At 40.7% G+C, this 23,219-nt stretch overlaps 1 protein-coding gene and 1 long non-coding RNA gene across 4 annotated transcripts in view; one reads left to right on the top strand and one right to left on the bottom strand.

Annotated features, from left to right (window-relative positions):
• LOC308556033 overlaps positions 1-16,532 on the top strand; it is a 160,081-nt gene extending 143,549 nt beyond the window's left edge. The window contains exons 4-5 of the long non-coding RNA XR_013998659.1: positions 9,347-9,558; positions 14,978-16,532. This is a non-coding gene — a long non-coding RNA (uncharacterized lncRNA). The remainder of the gene's footprint in view (positions 1-9,346; positions 9,559-14,977) is intronic.
• CREM (cAMP responsive element modulator) overlaps positions 1-23,219 on the bottom strand; it is a gene marked incomplete at its 5' end in the record, with an annotated part of 90,769 nt that overhangs the window by 34,543 nt on the left and 33,007 nt on the right. For 2 of the 3 annotated variants that reach the window (XM_081134860.1, XM_081134859.1), the window contains 3 exons: positions 2,410-2,552; positions 2,689-2,786; positions 18,037-18,111. In XM_081134860.1, coding sequence (XP_080990986.1) covers positions 2,410-2,552; positions 2,689-2,786; positions 18,037-18,111 — 316 coding nt within the window. Of the gene's footprint in view, positions 1-2,409; positions 2,553-2,688; positions 2,787-5,345; positions 5,493-18,036; positions 18,112-23,219 lie in introns of those variants that run through there. The other variant, XM_081134858.1, reaches the window with a different exon arrangement.

Below are 23,219 nucleotides of genomic sequence, written 5' to 3' on the forward strand. Positions count from 1 at the left end.
CAGATGATGTTCAAGATGATATGTTCGAGATGACAGCATCTAAGTTCCCCAAATTTTAAGATGTCTGAGCATTACTTAATCAGTAATCTCCAACTTTTTCCCTGTCATAGCACAAATAGAAAATGATAATATGTGCACAGCTGACCAGTCAGGAGATTCTAGCAGGTCCATGCAAGCCCTGCACAGCCACTCTGGGGATGGAGGGCACTATGTGTTGCACTGCCAAGGCCCACAGCTGGCAAACTCTGATTTTCAGTTCTAAAACTCCCACCATATGTTCCCAGTGGGCCAGACATAAAGGCATATAAAGCAGAGAAGTAATATAAGAGAAATGACAGCAAAAACCTCAAGGTCCAACTCTTATAAACAGTGGGAAGTTTTCCCTTCCTAACATGGACTTTGCACATGTCCACTCAGCACCCTGTAGGAACACCCAAGGAACCTGAATTACCAAATCTGCAAATCTACCACCACCGTAAGAAAAATCCTAAAAAACTGACGACTCTATAAGGTTTTCCCACAGATTAAAGGAGATTGTAGCTTGTTTTAACAGCCAAGACTTGGGACTTTTCTAGGTATTACTACTTTTTAAAGGAAAACAGAAAACACATCTAAAATCTTAACACTGTTTTTGAACCAACACAGTATTTAATCACACATTCCAGTACCTAGGCAGCTTTGTTGTGTGTTTTTTTAAAACCCTTTTTCAGTCCTTTATCTGGTCTTGTTTGCCCCTACCCTTTTTTTCTTCCTAGATCTCTTTTTTTACTAAAGTATTTTTATGTATCAAATGGTCTTGATTTGGGGGGAAAAAAACCTAGTGCTTTAAAGGGAGCAAAAAGCACAGAATGAACAGCCCATTAAAATGCACAAGACTAAGTGTGAATTTATGTTTATTTAGAGCTTTTGGTGCTTAAAGTTTCAAATAAAAGTATCTAATTGCTGCAATTTTAAAAAATTAAACATTTTTCCATTCTTGTCTAGTAAAAACTGCAGCACAAGTCAACACAGTAGACTAGTGAAACCAGAATTACATTTAAAAACATAATTTAGAAAACATGTGCCTCTTTTAAATTAGTAAGTAGAAAACGTAATTGTTGGTAGTAAAAGCCAACAAGAATGAAATACAGGCATTTATATTTTAGTATGTTTGCATGCATCATAAACGCAACAAAAAACAGTAAGTTTTAAACTTTTACTAAACATGAATATAAACATATAAATAAGAAAAAAAAAACACCTCCCTTTATTTTAAACTCAAAATTTTCTTCAATATTCAGTAAAAAATTTTTTACTTTCCAAAATTATATGACAGCTGTCAATACAAATCTCTCACTTCTTTAACATGTGCTTTTCATTCTGATACACAGTTTAGGTATTATGATGCATTTTTTTAAAGCAGAAAAACCTTTATTTCTATCAAATCAAAAAGTATGATTAAGCTTCAAGCAAGATAATCAAAATAATCAATAATACAATTAACAGAAAGAAGAACTCTTACAGATTAGGTTTAGATACTCTGAATTAAGCACATACATCCAAATCAAGAGGGCCAATGGCCTTCCCACTGAGGGAAGCATTGCCTCATTGTAAACAGGTGACTTCTGGGGAAGCAGAACTGACATTTCACAGGACAGTAAGCCAAAGAGAAAACTTGTCACTGAGTTAGAGAACTGATTTGAGTTTGAGAGGGATCACAGTGAAATGCCATTGGAACTCAACAATTTCCCGAGATCTGTTCCTCTCAAAAACAAGAGTATATAAAAATCAGTAGTACAAATTCTCATAAAACTAGAAAAGCCCTCTAAACCCTAACACCTTGGAGCTTACATAAGACTGAGTTTTCGTTTTTATTCCTTTTTCTCTAAATTAAATACAGTTTGTTCTTATTTAGTACATTTCTGACTTTACAGCCAACGCTTTAAAATAAAGAAAAGAAAGGTTTAATGAAATGGAGTTAGACACACACTAACCCCAGGGAGAATCTTCAAGATGCACCGCTCCTTTGAAAAGTTTTAAACAGGAGATCTTTTATTTCAAAGATAATGAACTTCCTGGGGTAGCCTAATTATCACTAAGGATGGAAGGAATATCCATGCGTACAAGAGCTTTCTCCCCTTGGGAAATGTTTTACCATCTCTATCTTTTTCTCGTTCTCCCACACACACTAATTAAATTGGGAAATTCCCTGAAGCCTACAGATAATGGTATTTATTTTGGCAAGAATTGCGCAATTTGTTAAAAGAAAGATAAGATATGGCATTTATAAACAATAGTAATTATAATACATCTCAACAGATGCAGCATTTTTTAAATGGAACTGTTTAATGCCAAAACCTGAGTTGCTTCAATGTAACGAGAGAAGACTTTAAGCTAGCACTGTATCATATCAAATTGCAGCATACATACTGTATTGCCCCGTGCTAGTCTGATATATGCTAGTAGGTACTGCCATGGTAGCGATGTTAGGTGGCGTTCCTTCTCCCTCTGATTTTTCTTCTTCAATCTTGGGAACACCAGGCACATCAGAGGAAAGTTCATTCAGTATTTTTCTAAAACATAATTTAACAATATAAATAATTAAGATATAGAAGTGAAATTTAAAACAGAAAAGCTACAGAAGAATTGGTTTGATATAGCCTTGCTCTCTTTTTTAAAAAAAGTATCATTACAGTGGAAACAACTTACCGATAAGAGGATCTTCGTGAAAGGATTTCTCTGCGTTTATGAGAATCAATTACACCTTCTGATTCTGTAGGCTCATCTGTCTCTGCGATTGTTGCTACCTATAATACAAGAGTTTCTGAAATGCATCATAAAAGATATGATCTCCTTCATTCAAAAAAGTGTAACTAAGACCCTGGCCGGGAGGATTGGTTGGTTGGAGCATCATTCTGTGCACCAAAGGGTCATGGGTTCGATTCCCAGTCAGGGCACATACCTAGGTTGCAGGTTCAATCCTCGGTCTGGGTGTGTACCGGACACAACCAATCAATGTTTGTCTCTCACATCAATGTCTCTCTGTCTGCCTCTCCCCCTCCCCCAAAAACATATCCTAGAGTGAGAATTTTAAAAGAAGTGTGACTAAGGGTCTCTGTATGCAGTACTAAGCCAGGTGCTGGGGAAGTGCCCAATAACAGAACATAATGACCCCACACTAATGGAGTTCACATCTGGCTTAGGAAAGGAAGCACAGACAAACATTTCAGTTATAGAACAAGTGTGTATGGAAAGAAATGGAGCAGATGATAAATAAATACTACAGAAATGCAAATAAAAGAGTGGTTAGAACATCAAGTGAGGCTTCATAGGAAAGGCCTAAATATAAGATACATAAGACCCAACCCTGAAAGCACTCTCACTTATCCAACAGGGAGTGAGTGAGCGAGTAATAGATGCAGAAAAAGCATCTCGATTTCACTGCCCTCTTCACAACACCACAGCTGACTGGAGCTGTGTCTTCAAGTTAGACGTGTTAGACATTGGATAGGTAGGTCCAAAGAAGAAAGAATATTTAAGCAGGTAAACAATCCTGTATTACAAGTAGGCTGGGGCCTGATAATGGTAGGTCTTGAAGGTCAAAAGAAGTAATATCTCCTTAAAAGAAAGATCAGAGTTTTAAGCATGATTTCATTTTTTTCAAGTCAATAACATGATTATTAAATAAAGTCAGAGAACTAAAATAAAAAATCTCTCTACAACATGACTGCTCTCATTATATTCAGCCATTTATCATTCAAGGCCTAAGATAGTTATGAGTTTACAAAACTCACTTTATTTAATGTTACAATTACATGGGAATCTGATTTGGGCAAAATCAAAAGAACTTATTAAAATATGAACAATGCAAGCAGGAATATATACCTCCCAAGGGACATGAATAAGCATACATGTTCACCTACTATATGACCATACATCTCTTGTCATGGAATACCCCACAAATAAGCACACTAGCCAATGAATAGAATTAATTAGAAAAAATGTTATTACAATCAGACAATCATATACTGCCAGTAAGTATTTATCACTTTACACTGGGCCATCACACATCTCTCCTAAAATTAAAACAACCTCCTTATGTGAGGTAGGCTGTTAATTACCTGCTTCAGAGAGGCAAAAACTGAAGTTCACACAGAGAGATTGGCTTGTCCATCATTCAACAGGTAGAAATTTTAAGACAAGATCCACTGCCACCTATCTCTACAAAGATAATTAAATCATCCATTTCACAACATCCAAAAAACCTACTGAACATAAGACAATACTTTCTTCCAGTACCAGCCAGTTTAAAACTAAGCAATATCTGTACCCCAATAAAAGTCTTAATACAAAAAGAAGAATGGAAAGATTTTATGTTTTATAATTAGAGTCAGAAAGAGTCAGGAACTCTTGGAACCAAGGGACATTACTGGAGGATTAAAATAAAAAATAATACCAAGAATTATTAAGACACTGGTGCTGCAAAGATAACTGAGCTTCTACTGCATGTGGGCTTATTACTTCAAAGATCACGCTGCCCCCTCATCCGTATTCTGCAGTAAACTGTATTCAGACACAGGGAAACAAGACTGATTATGTGCATCTATTTTTCCCTCAAAGATCTTTTGTCACCAATTAGGTTCAAATAATTCTAACATTTAAAGATCAATAGCAAACTGACCTAAAAAAAAAGAAGAGAAATAAATTCAGTACACAAGAAAGGTATGTATACTTAATAATTTATATCGATTGATGGGAAAAAAAAGTTTGTTTCAAGAAATGCTAAGGATTTAAAAACAACCTTGATAATAATACGTAATAAAACACATCTCTGGATCACAATCATAATAATAATCACATCTACAAAACCAAGGTTAAATATGAGAGGAATATATGATGAATAAACATAAGACCAAAGACAATAATATCATTCTTTTCTATGGATTACATATATTGAATTAAAAATAAACTTCAGCTTCTACCTTCCTACTAAAGTATTCATGAAAATAGAATCAGTACTATAATCTTTATATTGCTATGTTTATCAGGCATCGCCAAAGAATACTCAGCTTTGCTAAATAAATCAGAGTTTGAGAAAAGAACACAATTTGAAGAATTATTCATCTGGCAATTACTCATCCTGCAAATTAAAAGCTAACAACAAAATGGCAACTCTTAAGTCAAATCTATGGATCTAGCAGAGTACAATGCACTTCACAGATAAAAGGAAATTCCTCCAAATCTCTAATAAAACGACTTGATCATAAAAGCTACACAATGAAATGATGATAAATTAGTAAAGCAAAAAAAAAAAAAAGCTCAAGCTCAAGAAAGTCAAAGACAAATCATCCAGGAAGGAAGCTAACCTGAACAGTTTGTATCTGTGGTGACTGAATAACCGATGGCTGTGGTGTCTGAATTACGCCCTGGACATGTACAGTTTGGCCAGAAGGTAACTGTACTAGAGTTATAGCTGGGGAGCCTCTTCCGGTGCCTGATCCAGCTACAGAAACCTGCAAAAATGATCATGATTGAGGATTAAGCCTGGACCTTTTTGCTGTTCTTTTTGCTTTTCAAAAAAAGAAATACCATTATTATGATGACTGGCCTATTTTTCCTGCTTCCAAGAAATAATAAGCAAGCCTGGGTACTTACCATTAGGAGATGGTCACTGTCCTGGAACAGTCATTCTCTGATGTGATAGATAGTAAAGAACCCATGCTCCTCACTTTCGGTTCCCATGCTTCGGTGGCTAAGAATATTCCAAGCACAAAGTTCTAAAGCAGTTAAACTACCTCACTACGACCTCACGACTACTAACAGTGAAGCCTTGCTTGGGCTAGAACAGAAACTTCCCTCTATAACTTCTTAAGAGAAATTGGAGAAAGAACTTAAATATGGTGAATTATTTTTTAATAAATGAAACTTTCGGCATGATGTTCTAGAATTATTCCAGATGCAAACTAATGTCCTGTCTCTATACTGATGAAAATCACAGTTACCTTTATACCCCCATAATCATGAAAAAGGCACAGGCCAAAGAAATCCCTAGACCTCTCATGCCCTGAGTGTTTCTGACCCAGAAAAAGCTCATGCCTTGGAGCTTGTGTGACCCTCTTACACTTTTCCTCTCCTCTAGTTTGAGCATCCAGATAGAGAGCCAGAACCATCACTTAGCTTGCACAAAGACAGTACAGCTACCTTGAGTGCTTTTGACAGAGATCCCTACTGGAAAAACAGTAATACCTCCATACCTCTGATTTCAAAACCTGCCAAGTTTTCTAATTAGTACACAACTTGGCCAGCATAACCTTAGAAACTGCCTCATTTTACTAAGTTTCACTATTCATTATGACTTAATAAGCTGCCAGTTTCTATTACGGGTGGTAGTAGAACCATACAAATTTTTCAGAAATCATCTGTGGAACCTCTTTAAGAAACAGCAGTAATTTCCAATCTACTTATACTAATACTTTAAGAGAATTATTAAAAACTGGGTTTAAAACAAATAAGGTTTATTTACAACATCATTTCCTTGGAAAGTGAACTTCTTTGGCAATCCAAAAACAAAAAATCTTTTATCCAGGCACGAGAACCTACGTGATGAGCATTGTACTGGGTGCATTAGGGTAAAATGCCAAATTGCTAAAACTAACACCTAAGAAACAATAAAAAGCACACGAAACAGTTGAGAACTAATTGCTCCAGAGTATAGAATAGAAAGATCCGCGTAGACCTGAACAATAAGTGAAGGCTTTGTGTAGAAGCCACAGCTTGAGCTGGGCCTTAATATGAGCCCGGATAACAGTGCAACAGAAAAGTGAGAAACTAGGGCAAAGACACTCAACATACAGGGTGTCCCCAAAGAAATGTATACAAACTTTAACAGCTGATAGCTCAATTTTGAAAATGAAATGTATTTTAATAAACACTGCCTTTATAATTATTCAAAGTGTGTGTATATATTTCTTTAGGACATCCTATATATACCAAGGGCAAATTCATCCCACATGCTCTGGAGTATTATTGTCTACCTTAGATTTTCCAGAAAATAAAAAGGTTATCACACAATAGAACCAGTAGATTTAACAACTAGAAGTTAAAAAACAACAAAAGAAACATTGGGAGGATCTATTCTATAAATGTTCCCAGCACAACAGGCTAAAAATTAAAAAAGTATCAACTTCTGTGTGAATCGATTACTAAAAGGTACTCCTTTTGCCACACAACTAATTATCAAACTTTAGTCTCAGGACATCCCTTTACACTCTTAAAAATCAATGATGACCTCAAAGAGCTTTTGTTTATGTGATTTATATCAAGTAGGGTGCTGTAAATGTTTAACAACCAGCTCTTGGGAAGGGAGAATGCTGATTTGTACCTTTTGCTGATTTCTGTAACGTAAATACTCCTACTATGGTAGGTTTCAAGCCAACAACAGATGACACTGAACACAAAGCTGGAAAAATGTGCACACAATCGGCTCTCATGAGCTGGTGCCAGCACAGCACTGGGTATGTGTATTGATATTTATCATGTTAGACATTAAACTGAGAAATTTAAAAAATATATAGTAACTCATGAAAGAATAACAATAATTCTACTATAAGCTACAAATAACATTTTATGAAGAATAATTACATTTTACAAAACAAAAAATCGTGACAAGTGTTTCACATTTTTACAAATGTAAAAATTTTTTGTGTATGGTTTAACTGAAAACAGCTAGATTCTCATACTACTGCACATAATCTATTGTAATGTTATTTTAGTTGGTATGTGAAAAAAATCTTTAGTTGGTATTCACACGATTGGTAAAAGAGGAGTATTTTAATAGCTTTCTCAGAAAAATGTGGATATTCTTTGATACTCCACCAAAACTCAACAAGTGGTTATCTCTTAAAGGTTATTTGCAATGTGGAATATGAAATCATATCTGTTACATTAAAATCCCTGGATCTATACTGTATTTTGGATGATCTTTACCCATGCACCATTTTGTAACATCATGTGGTAGTTATTTGGAAGATATTGGCTCTCTGAGTTAAGCAGATTGCGCAAATACTGACATTTCATTATACACTATCACAAAACCACATTCATTAAAATCAACATCAATCTCATCAGAAAACTGTAAATATTGGAAAGCTATCAAGCTCAAAATGGCAGATGAGGGCTTTCCAAAATTCAAAACTTCTGCCTAAAAGCTGGAATTTTATCATTGGCAATAAAAACTGTCAATTGTTTTACATGAAGTTACAAACTCACTTCATTTGCATTTGAGATAAAATGTTTTCCAAATAAGTTTGAATAGCCACAGTTTGGTTATTAGCCATTCTTTTGGGAAAAATGATGTCGTGTGAAAAAAACTCAGCTAGTTCATCTTGCCACTCAAACAATAACTCGTGTTGTTTTTTCAAGAACACTATTGGTCTTCAGTATGCAGCAGAAATGCTTTCAGTGAATGTCCTAATTTCATAACTCAGAATATTAAAACAACATGTACTTAAGGGTCAAGATATAATACAATTGGTAATATTTACTGCTTCACCAAGAATATTCCTAAATGAAACTGATTTTTCCCCCACTGCAAGTGAATGGCAGTAAAGAAAACAACAGCAATATCCAGTTTGGTGTGACTGACTTAATTCCTGCTAAGGTACCAACAGTTTTACACACACACACACACCCATACACATGCACACACACATGCACACACACATGCACACACACAACTTCTTTTTGCATCATTAGTGCCAAGGACAACACAGAGAAAAGGAGAACAGGCCTTAGCATCCCTGTGAAAACAGCTTCCTCCTCCCAAACCTTCGGAGTCCTCAGGGACTCCCCAGGGTTCTGAGCACCACACTTTGAAAACGGCTGCGGCTGCTGTCTTTTAATGTAGGCTCCAGGCCCTGGCTCACAGCTGGAAGAGCAGGGAGCTGAGGCAGGCTGTGATTTCAGCTCCTCGGGCAAACCACCACATCCAGAAACCTTGACGGAGAGTTCATATGTCAGAGGTTGAGCAAAGTAGTATATAAGTTATACCCAAGAGTACCACAAAGCATTCTTATGGACTAGACCTGAGGGCTGAAATGGCAGATAGTGATAAGGAATCTACCGCCATTTTAGATGAGCTCCCCATTTTGAATTTTTGCTTGCCCAACCGAACACGTCCTGCCTCTGTAACTCCGCCCACTGTTTTTGTGCCACAGGAAAGTCCCATAAAGCTACGCTGAGCTTGCAGTTCGGGCCCAGAATTTGGAGACTGCCTCCTCTGGGTCCGCATGTATGAAATAAAGGTATCACTTCGCCTCCTCTGGTGTTCGATCTGAGTCTTTCTGTAACATTTTGGTTCCCTGACCAGGAAACGACTCATGAGAGCAGGCTTTTTGCCACCGGTGAGGGACCCGCGGGAATCCGTGGAGCTCTGGGGCGGGGAAGGAAGCATGCGCCCCGGTTATTTCGGGTCCCAGCCTGTCCGGAGTTCCGTGGATGGTCGCCAGCGGAGTCCACCCACCCGGGCTGCCGGAGGAGGTGAACGGATCGGGACATGGGGACGAGATCTCTTCAGGACTGGTGAGTGCCCCGGGGACCAGGAGCCCGAGATCAGGCCCACCCTAAGGGTGGAAGGAGAGACTGATCACCTCTCATGGCCACTGGCCACAGGCAGGGACATCCCGTGGGGCGGGAATGTTTAAACTCAGTTGAATGGATGCGTGAATGTGAGTGAATGTCTGTGTGGCTCCACCGGTTCTTGCCTATGGAGTCTGAGTGGGCCCCAACCTGCGGTTCCGTGGTGAACCTCATACAGCTCAGGGCAGTATCAGGCTCTGGGGGACCCCGTCCCTCCCTGTGACTCTGATCCGTATCAGGGGTTTATACTGACCTGCCAAAGCTAAGAGGCACCTAAATCCCAGCGAGGGGAGTGGCGAGGTGGACGAATCAAATACCCTACCCTTGTTTGTCCGTGCCAACGCGAGGGGGGGGTACAAGCCATGGGAGGCGGCCCATCGACGGTGTTAGACTGCATGCTTAAGAACTTTGAGTGGTTCAGGGGGCAGGATCCCTCGATGACCCCAGACCAGGTTGACACTTTCTGTTCGGTTGAGTGGCGGACGTTTGGGGTAGGCTGGCCCCCTGAGGGAACCCTCAATTTAAGCACCATTCGGGCAGTACACCTAATAGTTACAGGGAAGCCAAGACATCCCGACAAGTACATCTATATAGATAGGTGGCAGGAGTTAGTGCAGGAGTTACCAAACTGGCTTCGCCAAGGTCAGAAACAGGTGCCCCGAGCCGTCGGAATATCTGGGGCGAAGAAAACCTCCCGAGTGTTAGTAGCCTGCCCTAGGGAGACCCAGCAGCAGCCAATCCATGAGGGCGACCTGCAGGAAGAGCCACCACTTAGTATGCCTCCGCCTTACACTCCAGAGCCAAGGGTCCCAGAACTTGAGACCCCTCCACCGTCAGTCTCCGCACAGTGCCAGGCAGAAGCAGCCCCAACATCACCAATGGCAACCAGGCATCACCCTAGGCAACCTTTGCAATTACCCTTGAGAGAAACTCAGGTACCGCCACAGGCTGGGCCTGATGGGACAGAACTGCCAGGGCAAACAATAGTCTACTATCAGCCTTTTACAACCACCGATCTCCTTAATTGGAAGCATCACACTCCCTCATACTCAGAGAAGCCCCAGGCTTTAATAGACCTTATGGAGTCAATTATGCAAACTCACAGACCTACCTGGTACGACTGCTGCCAATTGCTCCTCACTCTGTCCAATACTGAGGAGCGCCGGCGCATACTCCGAGGAGCCCTCCAATACCTAGAAACTGCTGCACCAGTGGGGACGCTGGACCCGGTGCAATGGGCAAGAGCGGCTGCACCCGAAGTTCAACCAGATTGGGACCATCACACAAAGGAAGGTAGGGCTGCCCTGCAGAGGTATCAAGAGGCCCTCCTCCATGGTGTCCAAGCTGGAGCCCGAAGATCCACCAATATGTCTAAAGTGGCCAATGTTACCCAGTGAGCAAATGAATGTCCCGGAGACTTCTACGAACGACTGTGCGAGGCGTACCGAATTTACACACCATTCGACCCTGAAGGACCTGACAATCAGAGAATGGTAAATATGGCGTTTGTCTCTCAGTCCACATCAGACATCAGGAAGAAGCTCCAGAAACTCGAGGGCTTCACTGGGATGAACATTAGCCAGCTCACAGAGGTCACTATAAGGTCTACAACAATCAGGAGGAGGCGGCTGAAAGAGAGGCCAGGAAGAAGATGGAGAAAAAGGCAGCCCTCCTGACGGCAGCCCTAGGAAGGCCCCCACCGCCTCCGAGGGGACCCCAGGCCAAAGGAAAGGCCGGACACCACGGGGTGAAAGTTGATCAATGTGCCTACTGCATAGAGAGGGGCCACTGGAAGAGGGAGTGCCCAACCAGAAGAAGAAGAGGCAGGCTCACAGTGCCCGGCAGCCTGAGGCCCAAGCCCCAACCATCCTCAGCCTGGCTGGCATGGACTTGGACTAGGACAGACTGGGTTCTCTAAATCTCGGCCCCCATGAGCCCATGGTCAGGTTAACTGTGGGGGACCAATCCCTTCCCTTCACAGTAGATATAGGAGCTGAGCATTCAGTAGTAACCACCGCTGTTGCTCCTGTCGGGACGTGAAATCTCTATTGTTGGGGCAACTGGATGGCCAAGCGGCCTGAAAGGGTTCTGCCAAGCGCGAACTGTAGAACTAGGGGGCCATCAAATAAGACATGAGTTCCTGTATCTCCCTGAGTGCCCAGTCCCACTGTTGAGACGGGACCTACTTGCCAAATTAGGGGCTCAGATCTCCTTCCCACCATCAGGAGAAGCCCACCTGCAGGTTGGCGCACCATCTCTGGTGGCAGTTCTCATCCCTCGAGGGGAAGAATACCGCCTCTACGAGGGGCCGGAGGGGAATACGGAAGAACCGGCCAGGGATGAAAGGGTTACCAGCCTCCGCACACAGTACCCTCAGGTCTGGGCTGAAGACAACCCACCAGGACTGGCTGCGAACCATGCTCCCTTCACCATAGATATGAAACCTGGAGCAGGGCCAAGACAGATCCACCAATACTCCATTCCACGGCAGGCATGACTTGGCATAATGGAAGTCATTCAAAAGCACCTGAGGGAAGGGATACTCGTCCCTTGCCAATACCCTTGGAACACTCCACTGCTACCGGTGAAGAAGCCAGACGGGACGGGATACAGACCGGTGCAGGACCGGCGAGCCGTAAACGAGGCAACAGTCAACCTACATCCTGTAGTCCCGAACCCATACACCCTGCTTAGTTAGCTTCCTCCAGAAGCCGCCTGGTTTACCTGCTTAGACTTTTAGGACATCTTCTTCTGTCTCTGACTGGCCAAAGAAAGCCAACCCCTCTTTGCCTTCGAATGGGAGGACCCCCACTCGATGGCTAAGGTTCAGCTAACCTGGATTAGGCTGCCCCAGGGATTCAGGAACTCCCCTACCCTCTTTGGGGAGGCCTTGGGGCATGACCTGAGGTCATTTATAAGCAGAGAGGCTGACCTAACCTTGCTACAATACATAGATGACCTCTTGTTGGCAGCAACCACCAAGGACCGCTGTTAGGAAGGAACTTGCCAACTGTTAGAACTCTTGACTCAGGCGGGATATTGGGTCTCGTGGAGGAAGGCCCAAATCTGCCAGCCCCAGGTGAAATACTTAGGGTTCTTAATCTCTCAGGGAAAACGGACCCTAAGCCAAGAAAGAAAACAAGTGATCCAAGCCTTACCAGTCCCTACCACCAAGAGAAGGCTGCACGAATTCTTGGGGGCAGCTGGACTCTGTCGCATTTGGATTCCCGGGTATGCTGCCTTAGCGAAGCCGCTATATCAGGTGTTGAGGGGCCGGGACACAGCCCCCTTCCTATGGGAAGCAGAGCAAGAACGCGCCTTCCAGGCCATCAAGGATCACCTCAGCAGGGCCCCTGTTCTAGGCCTGCCAGATCCAAGTCGCCCTTTTGAACTGTATAAGCACGAAAGAGAGAAAACAGCTCTAGGAGTCTTGACACAGAAGGTACGACCATGGCAGAGGCCAGTAGCCTACCTCTCCAAGCAGCTAGACAACATAGCCACCAGATGGCCCCCGTGCCTGCCGGCCACAGCTGCTGCGGTCATCTTCCTGCAGGAGGCAGACAAGCTAACCTTGGGACAGGAGATCAACCTATTTGTCCAACACGCGGTATCCAACCTCCTGGCTGGACAGGGACACAGATGGCTATCCAACCCTCGGCTGACTCACTATCAAGGAATACTCCACAAAACCCCCCGAGTAAAAATCAACACCATACGGCAGATAAACCCAGCTACCTTCCTCCCAGCTGAATGTGGAGAGCCATGACTGCCTGGAAATGACTGAGGAGGTGTATGCCAGCCGGCCGGGCCTGCAGGATCAGCTACTAAGCCAGCCGGACCTGACCTTGTACACGGATGGCAGCAGTTACATGGCCGGCGGGAGGCAGCTAGCAGGGTATGCAGTAGTCAATAATAAAGAGATATTAGAGGCTAAACCCCTACCAGTCGGATGGTCTGCACAAAGAGCAGAACTATGGGCTCTAATCAGGGCCCTAGAATTGTCAAAGGGAAAGAAGGTCAACATATACACAGATTCCAGATATGCCTTTGCCACTGTACACATTCACGGCGCCATCTACCGGGAGAGGGGATTACTCACCGAAGGAAAAGACATCAAAAATAAAGCTGAGATACTCAGGTTATTAGAGGCGGTATGGGCCCCGGCTAAGGTGGCGATAATCCGTTGCCGGGATCACCAGAAGGAAGAGACCACGGTAGCCAGGGGCAATCGGCAGGCAGATCAAGCAGCCGAAGAAGCAGCCCAGACCAAGAGTACCCTTGCTGATGTCCCGGCCCTAGAGGGGGCCTTACTGGACCTCAGCCCTACACAATCAGATTACACTCCAGAGATGGGCGATATAGGCGGGGTGTTCACAGACTGCGACCGGTATTTGGGAACTGCCGGACGGACAGCTCTATGTACCTCAGACCCAGGCGAGTAACTTAGTAAGGCAATGCCACACCCTGACTCACTTGGAGAAGACGTCTCTGGAAGCTTTGCTTATGAAGTATTACTACTTCCCCAACCTGGCCAGCATATGCGCCACGATTGTGGCCTAATGCATAACTTGCACTTGGAATAATGCCACCCCTCACCTACAGAGGTTCATCGGTGCACAGCACAGGGGGTAACAGCCCTTCGATGATCTGCAAGTCGATTTTACTGAGGTCAAGCCAAGCTGAGGTTATAAATACCTGCTAGTCCTAGTTTGCACTTTCTCGGGGTGGGTAGAAGCTTACCCCAACCAGACTGAGAAAAGCCGGGAGGTGGTCAAGGTTGTCCTATGGGAAATAATCCCCCATTTTGGGCTGCCAATGTCCATAGGTATCAATAATGGGCCGGCTTTTGTCGCCAAAGTCATTCAAGAGCTAGCAAAGCAACTGAGGATAACCTGGAAGCTGCACACTGCATATCGACCTCAGAGTTCAGGGAAGGTGGAACTAATGAATCGAACCCTGAAGGAAACTCTGGCGAAATTCCACCAAGAAACCAACCTGCCCTGGCCTGATTTGCTTCCCTTAGCGCTATTTAGGGTCCAGAATGCCCCTAATTCCACAGGTTATACACCTTTTGAACTGGTATATGGAAGGCCACCAGCAGTACTACCCATCCCTAGAGGGGAGCTTCGGGTAATCGGGGAGGTCAACCAGACTAAATGCCTTCAGAGGTTGGGGAAAACATTAGAACAGATACACCAAGCCAGATTAGGCCTTGACCCAGTCCCTAAAGGGGAGCCAGCACACCCTTTTAAGCCAGGAGATTATGTTTGGGTTAAGGATTGGAAGAAGGAACCACTCCAACCCGCTTGGACCGGGCCCCACTTGATCATATTAACAACCTCTACTGCATTTAAAATTGCAGGAACAGCACCCTGGGTCCACCACACCCGAGTTAAGAGAGCAGCACGCCCCAAGGCCAACGAAGATTCTGAGGACCAACCCCAACCGTGGCTGCCCCCACTGAAACTGAAGAAGGGACCAACCCGTGGGTGGACCATTGTCCAGAATGGTACCTTGCAGCTGCAGGACTCCTCACCACAACCTTCGGAATAGGACTGGTGACAACAGCACCTCCGGACTGGAACTTATGGGAACGTTTAGCTCTTGGAGGACTATACCTTGGTTTTGTTTGCTCATGTGGCTATGTAGTTTGCTTTCTGTAACTACCCCAACCACTGTTACTGCTCCACAATGCCGGTGCAGTACACCAAGGGAGAGGATAAGGCTTGCAGGGGGTGCCGCAGCGTACTTGAGCCAGGGAAGCCCCTTTGCCTATAGTACGGACATACCTCAAGATTGTGTAAAATCAGGTAAAAAGCAATGTATATGGGATGGCAGAGTTTACTGGACAGGAATCATGGAAGGGACCATAGGCCACCAAGCTCAGAAATGTCAGGGACACGGGCCGCCCATTGAGTAACATGAATCAGGAAGAATTTGAGGTAGCCAGGAAAGCTCAAGGAGGAATATGTGTATTCCTAGGTGAAGAATGTTGTTATTTTGTTAATCAGTCTGGGGTGATAACGCAAAAGGTGAAAGAGCTGAGAGAGCATACAGCATAGCAGAAAGGAGACAGAGAACTGGAATTGGGGACTAAACACCCAGGCTTGGGCCCAATGGCTCATCCCACTAATCGGGCCCATTCTTATCATTCTTATAGGAGTAAGCCTCGGGCCATATATAGTTAGAACAATTATCCAGACCTTAGAGAACACTGTTACCAGAAGAGCTACAGCCAAGATTTTAGCCCTCCAGCAGGTCCATTATCAGAGGCTCAAGGAATCCGAGGACCAGGAATATGGACATGTATCATGATGCAATAGTTGCAACAGCAACCAATAGCATCAAAGGGTGGAAATGATAAGGAATCTACCACCATTTTAGATGAGCTCCCCCATTTTGAATTTTTGCTTGCCCAACCAAACATGTCCTGCTTCTGTAACTCCACCCACTATTTTTGTGCCACAGGAAAGTCCCATAAAGCTACGCTGAGCTTGCAGTTCGGGGCCCAGAATTTGAAGACTGCCTCCTCTGGGTCCGCATGCATGAAATAAAGGTATCACTTCGCCTCCTCTGGTGTTCGATCTGAGTCTTTCTGTAACAATAGTGCCCATATTCACTTTCTGTGAGGAAATGGCCCAGCTTCAAAGAAATTAAACATTTTGAAGAACCGGAGAACAGCTCAAGAAAGAGCCATGGGATTTTGACAAGTATGAATCATGCTTTAAGTTGCCTTGTCTTTCAAGTATAATTTTCAGGATTTTAATTTATTAAGCAATCACTCTATCAAAATGGCTTAGTGTGAACAATACCTGCTATGGAAGAGGAGTTGTACCCACTAATATAAAACTGTATTCCTAGACTTCTGGAGATGGGTAATATGTATTCTATAACTACAATAAAACTTCTCTATGTACAAACTCTGGGCAGTGCAAAAGCTCTTTCACTAAACTACTGACATAAGGCTGAGAACCAGCACAAGTGACACCCTACAATCAGAATTCAGATGTACAGTATCCTTAAAAAAAAACCAAACCAAAAACCCTTAGATCTAGAGAACCTGTCAGAGACATTCTATATTCTCACTGCCAAAAGTGACTGGCATTAACTAACCAGCATTAAGTCTATAACTGTATTGGTAGAGTCATCACTATTCATAAAATAAAAAAATTCAGATGGCTCCCTACCTTTAACATCTTAGCATTATTTTATTATTATACTGATCACATAGCTCCCTGGAAGTATGGTACAGCAATGGCATAGAAAGAACACAGGCAAAGACTGAAGAACATGCATGATGGCCATAAAGGCAAAAATGGGTAAATAAAGAAGCATCTTTTTGTTTTGGGTAAGGTGGGCAGATTCAGTTTTAGGTAGGCTAGCTTGAAAGCAATGGTAGGGCAACCAGGTGGAAATGTTTAAATGTTTAATAGGCAAGAAGAATTACAGGACTCATGCTTGGGTTAGAGCTCAGACAAAAGGTAAAGACCTGAGAAATACTGACAAAGTGTAATCTACAGAGTATTTATATAGTTACTTAATTCATAATGTACAAATAGAATTCTAAAGAAACTCTGGAAAGAGAAGGGAAATAAGTCTTTCCTAAAAGACACCAACCGCTGTTAAAGAGATGTAAACTTTAGTTCATTTGAACTAAAATATGCATACTGATGGTAGAAATAGAAAAATTTCTTATAGCCCTGGCCAGGTAGGTAGCTCAGTTGGTTAGAGCATCATCCCAATATGCCAAGGTTTCAGGTTCAATCCCCAGTCAGGGCACATAGAGAATCAACCAATGAATGCATAAATAAGTGGGTAGAATGACAAATTAATGTTCCCCCTTCCTCCCTCTCTCTAAAGTCAATAAATTAAAAAATTAAATAAATAAATAAATAAATAAATAAAATTTAAAAATTTTTAAAAGAAGAATTTCTTATAAACATCAAACATTCATTCCAAGAATTTCTAATAAGCAAAATCTCACAGAAATGAGGGAACATGCCATGTTAACTAGTCTAGACAGTGGGAATATAGCAGTGAACAACAAAAGTCTCTGCTCTCCTAGATCAGGAGGAGACAGAAAATAGATGAAGAGACAAATACATAATTTGGGGTGGCGCCGAATTCTTAAAAAGAAATAAATAAAGCAAGGTAAATAATCAGAGAATGACAAGGGAATGTAGAAGGCAATTTAGGATATACTCAACGTGGAAAGCTTCTCATCAGAGGAAACATTTGCGCAAAAAGCTTATATGAAGAGAGAGAGAAAGCCACAGGAAGAGCTGAGTATATTTATTACAATCCAACAATCAGGTAGGCATACCTGCTCAAAAACCAAAAACCATTAAATGGATATATTTTGTATTTCATAATTTTATATCTCTTTTTATGCAGAATGATCTCATAGTTGACATAATTTACCTTTTTTTCCAGCTCCCCTGAATAATCCGCTTCTATAGGATGCCTGAAACATAGATTATGCTGATGCCACCACATCCACTGAAAACCCCACTACAGACAGTAGTTAATCTGAAGAAATAAGTTAGGATGATGCAATTGACAGCCTTACTTGGCTTTGCAATTAAAAAAAAAATCCTAATAATGACATTTATAACTGGGAAAACCTCACAATTTGTAACACAGCATTTGATTAACACCTAGCAGACTAGCTTCAATCTGTAGCTAGGTTCCCTTGCAATAGGGTTTATGATGTCACAGTACATATGCAAATGTCACATGTACTGGGCCTGCATTCAGACAGTTAATAAGGAATGAAAAAAAATGTGAATTCACAATATAACAGATTTTGCTATAAAGTGTGATTCCGGAGAAATCAAACCTATATCCCATTAGCTATTTTAATTACAAAGGCTACAATGATAATTCATTAACACTCCAAGCATTTCTGTGTATTGAGAAAGGATTTTCAAAGGAATCTGTTCCTTCAACAGAAAAAAAGAGTGTTCAAAGAATATTTCAAACATTTTAACATGGAAAACAGGAAAATAATATTATAAACGTGAACACTTGAATAAAGATGCAAAATATTTTACTTTATTTTTTAAAGTCTTATTTAATTGTGCTAATTGAAGACAAACACAAAATAAAAAATGTAGAGTTGGTGTCATTTTAGTGTCTTTAGTGTCTTTCCTTCCCAATGTGTGTTTTTTGTTTTTTTTAACACTGTGGCTAACAAATTGCAAAGTCAATGTAGCTAAATTTTACATATTTTTACCTTGAGAATAAAAATTGAAAACAACATTATTGATAACAGAATTAGCCACATATAACTAATATTTTTATAACTACTATGTTAAAATTCTAAAGAGAACTACATGTGGATGTCATTGCCCCAAATCCTTTTTGTATGTGTAAAGCATAAATAAATATAATCTGAAATCCTTATTAAATTTAAAAAGGGGGAAGTAGATCACTGTTCCTGATATTGTAAATATATATAGATGAGCATTATGTCTCTTTAAAAATTCCCCTCTTGAAACAAAGTAAATATCAAAATCAATCATTAAGAATTAATCATTCTTAATTATAGAGTCTATTTTGATAATACTTCCAAAAGCAGTACTAATCGTTTCAGGACATATTAAAATTAGGGATTCTTTATGCTTTGAAAAACAATGTACTAGTTAATTTTTTTCCTAACTAATCCTTATAGTATTTAATATTTATAGTAGTTGGAACATCATTTTATATCCTAATCAAATGAGATGTGTTTCACTTATAATAACATATTTTAAAAGTACTGTGAAAATGAACATGATCTTCACCGAAGTCAAAATTCTTTTAGCTCTAGAATATTTAAAACTCAATGATATACTCTACACACTGAAAGTCAAGAAGCCTAAGAGGACGATCTGGAAGTTTGGTTGGGACCTTACTCATCCAAGTAAAAGATGGAATTTTTGGTTCTGAAATTTTTGAACAGTTTCTATGGGAGAAGGCTAAGGTCAGTGGAAAAACTGGTAATCCTGGCAGTGTTGTTCACTTTGAAAGCTCCAAGAATAAAATCACAGTTGCTTCTGAGAAATATTTCTCTAAAAGATATTTGAAATATCTTACCAAGAAATACCTTAAGAAGAACAGGCTTCCTGTGGTTGCATCTGACAAGGAAACTCATGGACTTTGTTACTTCCATATTAGTCAAGATGAAGATGGATCTGAGTCTAAGGACTAGGTGAAACCACCCTTTAAAGGGTTTGTTGCATACTAATGAAACAAATGAAGTGTACAAGAGGGAAACAAATCTAGAAATTGACTTTTAGTTTATCAGTGAATAAAACATAGCACTCTGTTAAAAAAAATCAATCTTATATTTGGTTTCAGTAGGACTGAAACTAAAACTGATCATAATTCACTAGCTGAATGTATTTCAAAGTAATAAATGCAACATCGTGAAGAAAGTTGCAATGAGATCCTGAGCCAAAAGTTTAGCTAGCAGATATCTTATAAGGGCAAAAAATGGCTATCAAAATTACTCTTAACAGTGATACAGATAATTGCTAATAATGACTAGGAAATGCACATGTCAAAAGCCAGAAAACAGAATGAATGCCTAAAACCACTTATTACCCAAACTTTATATTAATCATTATTTCTGACAGAAATCAACTCTTTTAGGAATGGTTAGGAAGCCAACTGCAATTTACTTGAATTATTCTATCTTAATTCTTCTACCAATTACTTGGTACAAGTCCTAAACAGTACTGACTTGGCAAAAACAACTTTTAAAAAGTCCTAATAGAGGCAGAAAAAGCATTCGATAAAATCCAGCACCCATTTTTGATAAAAACTCTTAGCAAAGTGGGAATACAGGGATCATACCTCAATATAATAAAGGCCATATATGACACCTACAGCCAGCATCATACTCAATGGGCAAAAACTAAAACCACTTCCCCTAAGAACAAGAACAAGACAGGGGTGTCTACTTTCACCACTCTTATTCAACATAGTATTGGAAATCCTAGCCACAGCCATTAGACAAGAAGAAAACATAAAAGGCATCCAAATTCGAAAGGAGGAAACAAAACTGTCATTATTTGCAGATGACATGATATTGTACATAGAGAATCCTAAAGACGCCACCAAAAAACTACTAGATTTAATAAATGAATTCAGCAAGGTAGCAGGATACAAAATTAACACCCAGAAATCTATGGCATTTTTATACAACAATAATGAACTCTCAGAAAGAGAAATTAAGAAAACAATCCCATTTACCGTTGCAACTAAAAAAATAAGAAACCTAGGGATAAACTTAACCAAAGATGTAAAAGACCTGTACTCAAAAAACTACAGGACACTGAAAAAAGAAATAGATGAAGAGGAAGATATAAGCAAAAGGAAAAATATACCATGTTTATGGATTGGAAGAATTAACATCATTAAAATGTCCATAATACCCAAAGCAATCTATAAATTCAGTGCAATCCCTATTAAAATACCAACAGTATATTTCACAGGTCTAGAACAAACACTTCAAAAATTTATATGGAACCAAAAAACACCCCAAATAGCCATGGCAATCTTGAGAAAGAAGAAAAAAGTTGGAGGGATCACAATACCAGATATCAAGTTATGCTACAAAGCCACTGTAATCAAAAGAGCCTGGTACTGGCACAAGAACAGACATATTGATTGGTGGAACAGACAGAGAACTCAGAAATTGACCCGTGCCATTATGGTCAATAAATATTGACAAAAGAGGCAAGAACATACAATGGAGTAAAAACAGTCTCTTCAATAAATGATGTTGGGAAAATTGGACAGGTACATGCAAAAACATGAAACTAGACCACCAACTTACACCATACACAAAAGTAAACTCAAAATGGATAAAAGATTTAAATGTAAGATGTGAAATCATAAAAATCCTAGAGGAAAAAGGCAGCAAAATCTCAGACATCTCTCATAGCAATATATTTGCTGATACATCTCCTGGGGCAAGAGAAACAAAGGAGAAAATAAACAAATGGGACTGCATCAAAATTAAAAGCTTCTGCACGGCAAAAAAAATACCATCAACAAAAAGAAAAGGGAGCCCAACATATGGGAGAACATATTTGCCAATGACACATCTGATAAAGGGTTAATATCTAAATTATATAAGGAACTCATACAACTTAACAAAAGGAAGACAAACAATCCAATTAAGAAATGGGCAAAGGACCTAAATAGACACTTCTCCAAACAGGACCTACAGATGGCCAAGAGACATATGAAAAAATGCTCAACATCAGTAATCATGAGAAAAATGCAAATTAAAACCACGATGAGGTATCACTTCACACCTGTCAGAACGGCTACCATCAACAAATCAATGAACTACAAGTGCTGGCAAGGGTGTGAAGAAAAGGGCACCCTTGTACACTGCTGGTGGGAATGCAGATTGGTGCAGCCACCATGGAAAGCAGTATGGAGTTTCCTCAAAAAATTAAAAATTGACCTGCCATTTGATCCACAGATCCCACTTCTAGGAATATATCCTAAGAAACCCAAAATACCAATCAGAAAGAACTTATGCACCCCTATATTCATAGCAGCACAATTTACAATAGCTAAGATCTGGAAACAGCGCAAGTGCCGATCAGTAGATGAGTGGATAAAAAAGCTGTGGGACATTTACACCATGGAATACTACACAGCTGTAGCATGGAGGGAACTAGAAAGTATTATGCTAAGTGAAATAAGCCAGTCAGAGAAAGAAAAGTACCACATGATCTCACATGTGGAATGTAATAAACAAAATAAACTGATGAACAAAGTGGATCCAAAGACATAGAAGCATGGAATAGAAACTGAGGGATCTCAGAGGGGAGGTGGGGATGAGGGAGTGAGGGGGGAGATTAATCAAAGAACTTAAATGTTTATAAGCATAACCCATGGATACAGACATTGGTCTGGGGAAGGCCTGGGGGTGGGGTGGATGCGTGGTGGAGGGGATAAAAAGGTGACATCTGTAATATTTTCAACAATAAAGATAAAGAAATTTAAAAAAAAAAAGTTCTAATAGCCCTGGTCAGTATTATTCAGTGGTTAGAACATAGTCCTACACACAGACAAAATGTTGTGGGTTTGATTCCTGGTCAATGGCACATACCTGGGATGCAGGTTTGATCCCCAGCCCTGGTTGGGGCACATGCAGGAGGCAACCAGTCCATGTGCCTCTCTCACATTGACACCTCTCTCTCTCTCTCTCTCTCTCTCTCTCTCTCTCTCTCTCTCTCTCTATATATATATATATATATATATATATATATATATATATATATATATATAGTACAATGCAGTAATGTACACTGTTACTACTTCACTATTTAATAGCAGATAAGATAGTTTCATATTTAGATCCCAACTCAGCTTCTGACCTTGGGTGTGTGAAAGAGCATGGAAAATTTTAAAATATTTATTTTGACGTACATTAGTAATTGCTTCCATATAATTCCTGGTACCAATAGCCATTCTGTATGTTGAACTGTAATTTTTGGACCAAGAATACGAGAAACCAGAGCTTTATAATTATGTCTATGAGATGATAAGGAAATCAGTCTCATTGCCTTTGGTAAAATCAATTTACTGAGTGTTTT

The sequence above is a fragment of the Miniopterus schreibersii genome, assembly GCF_964146895.1.
Source record: "Miniopterus schreibersii genome assembly, chromosome: 1".
In the NCBI taxonomy this organism is placed as follows: Eukaryota; Metazoa; Chordata; class Mammalia; order Chiroptera; family Miniopteridae; genus Miniopterus; species Miniopterus schreibersii.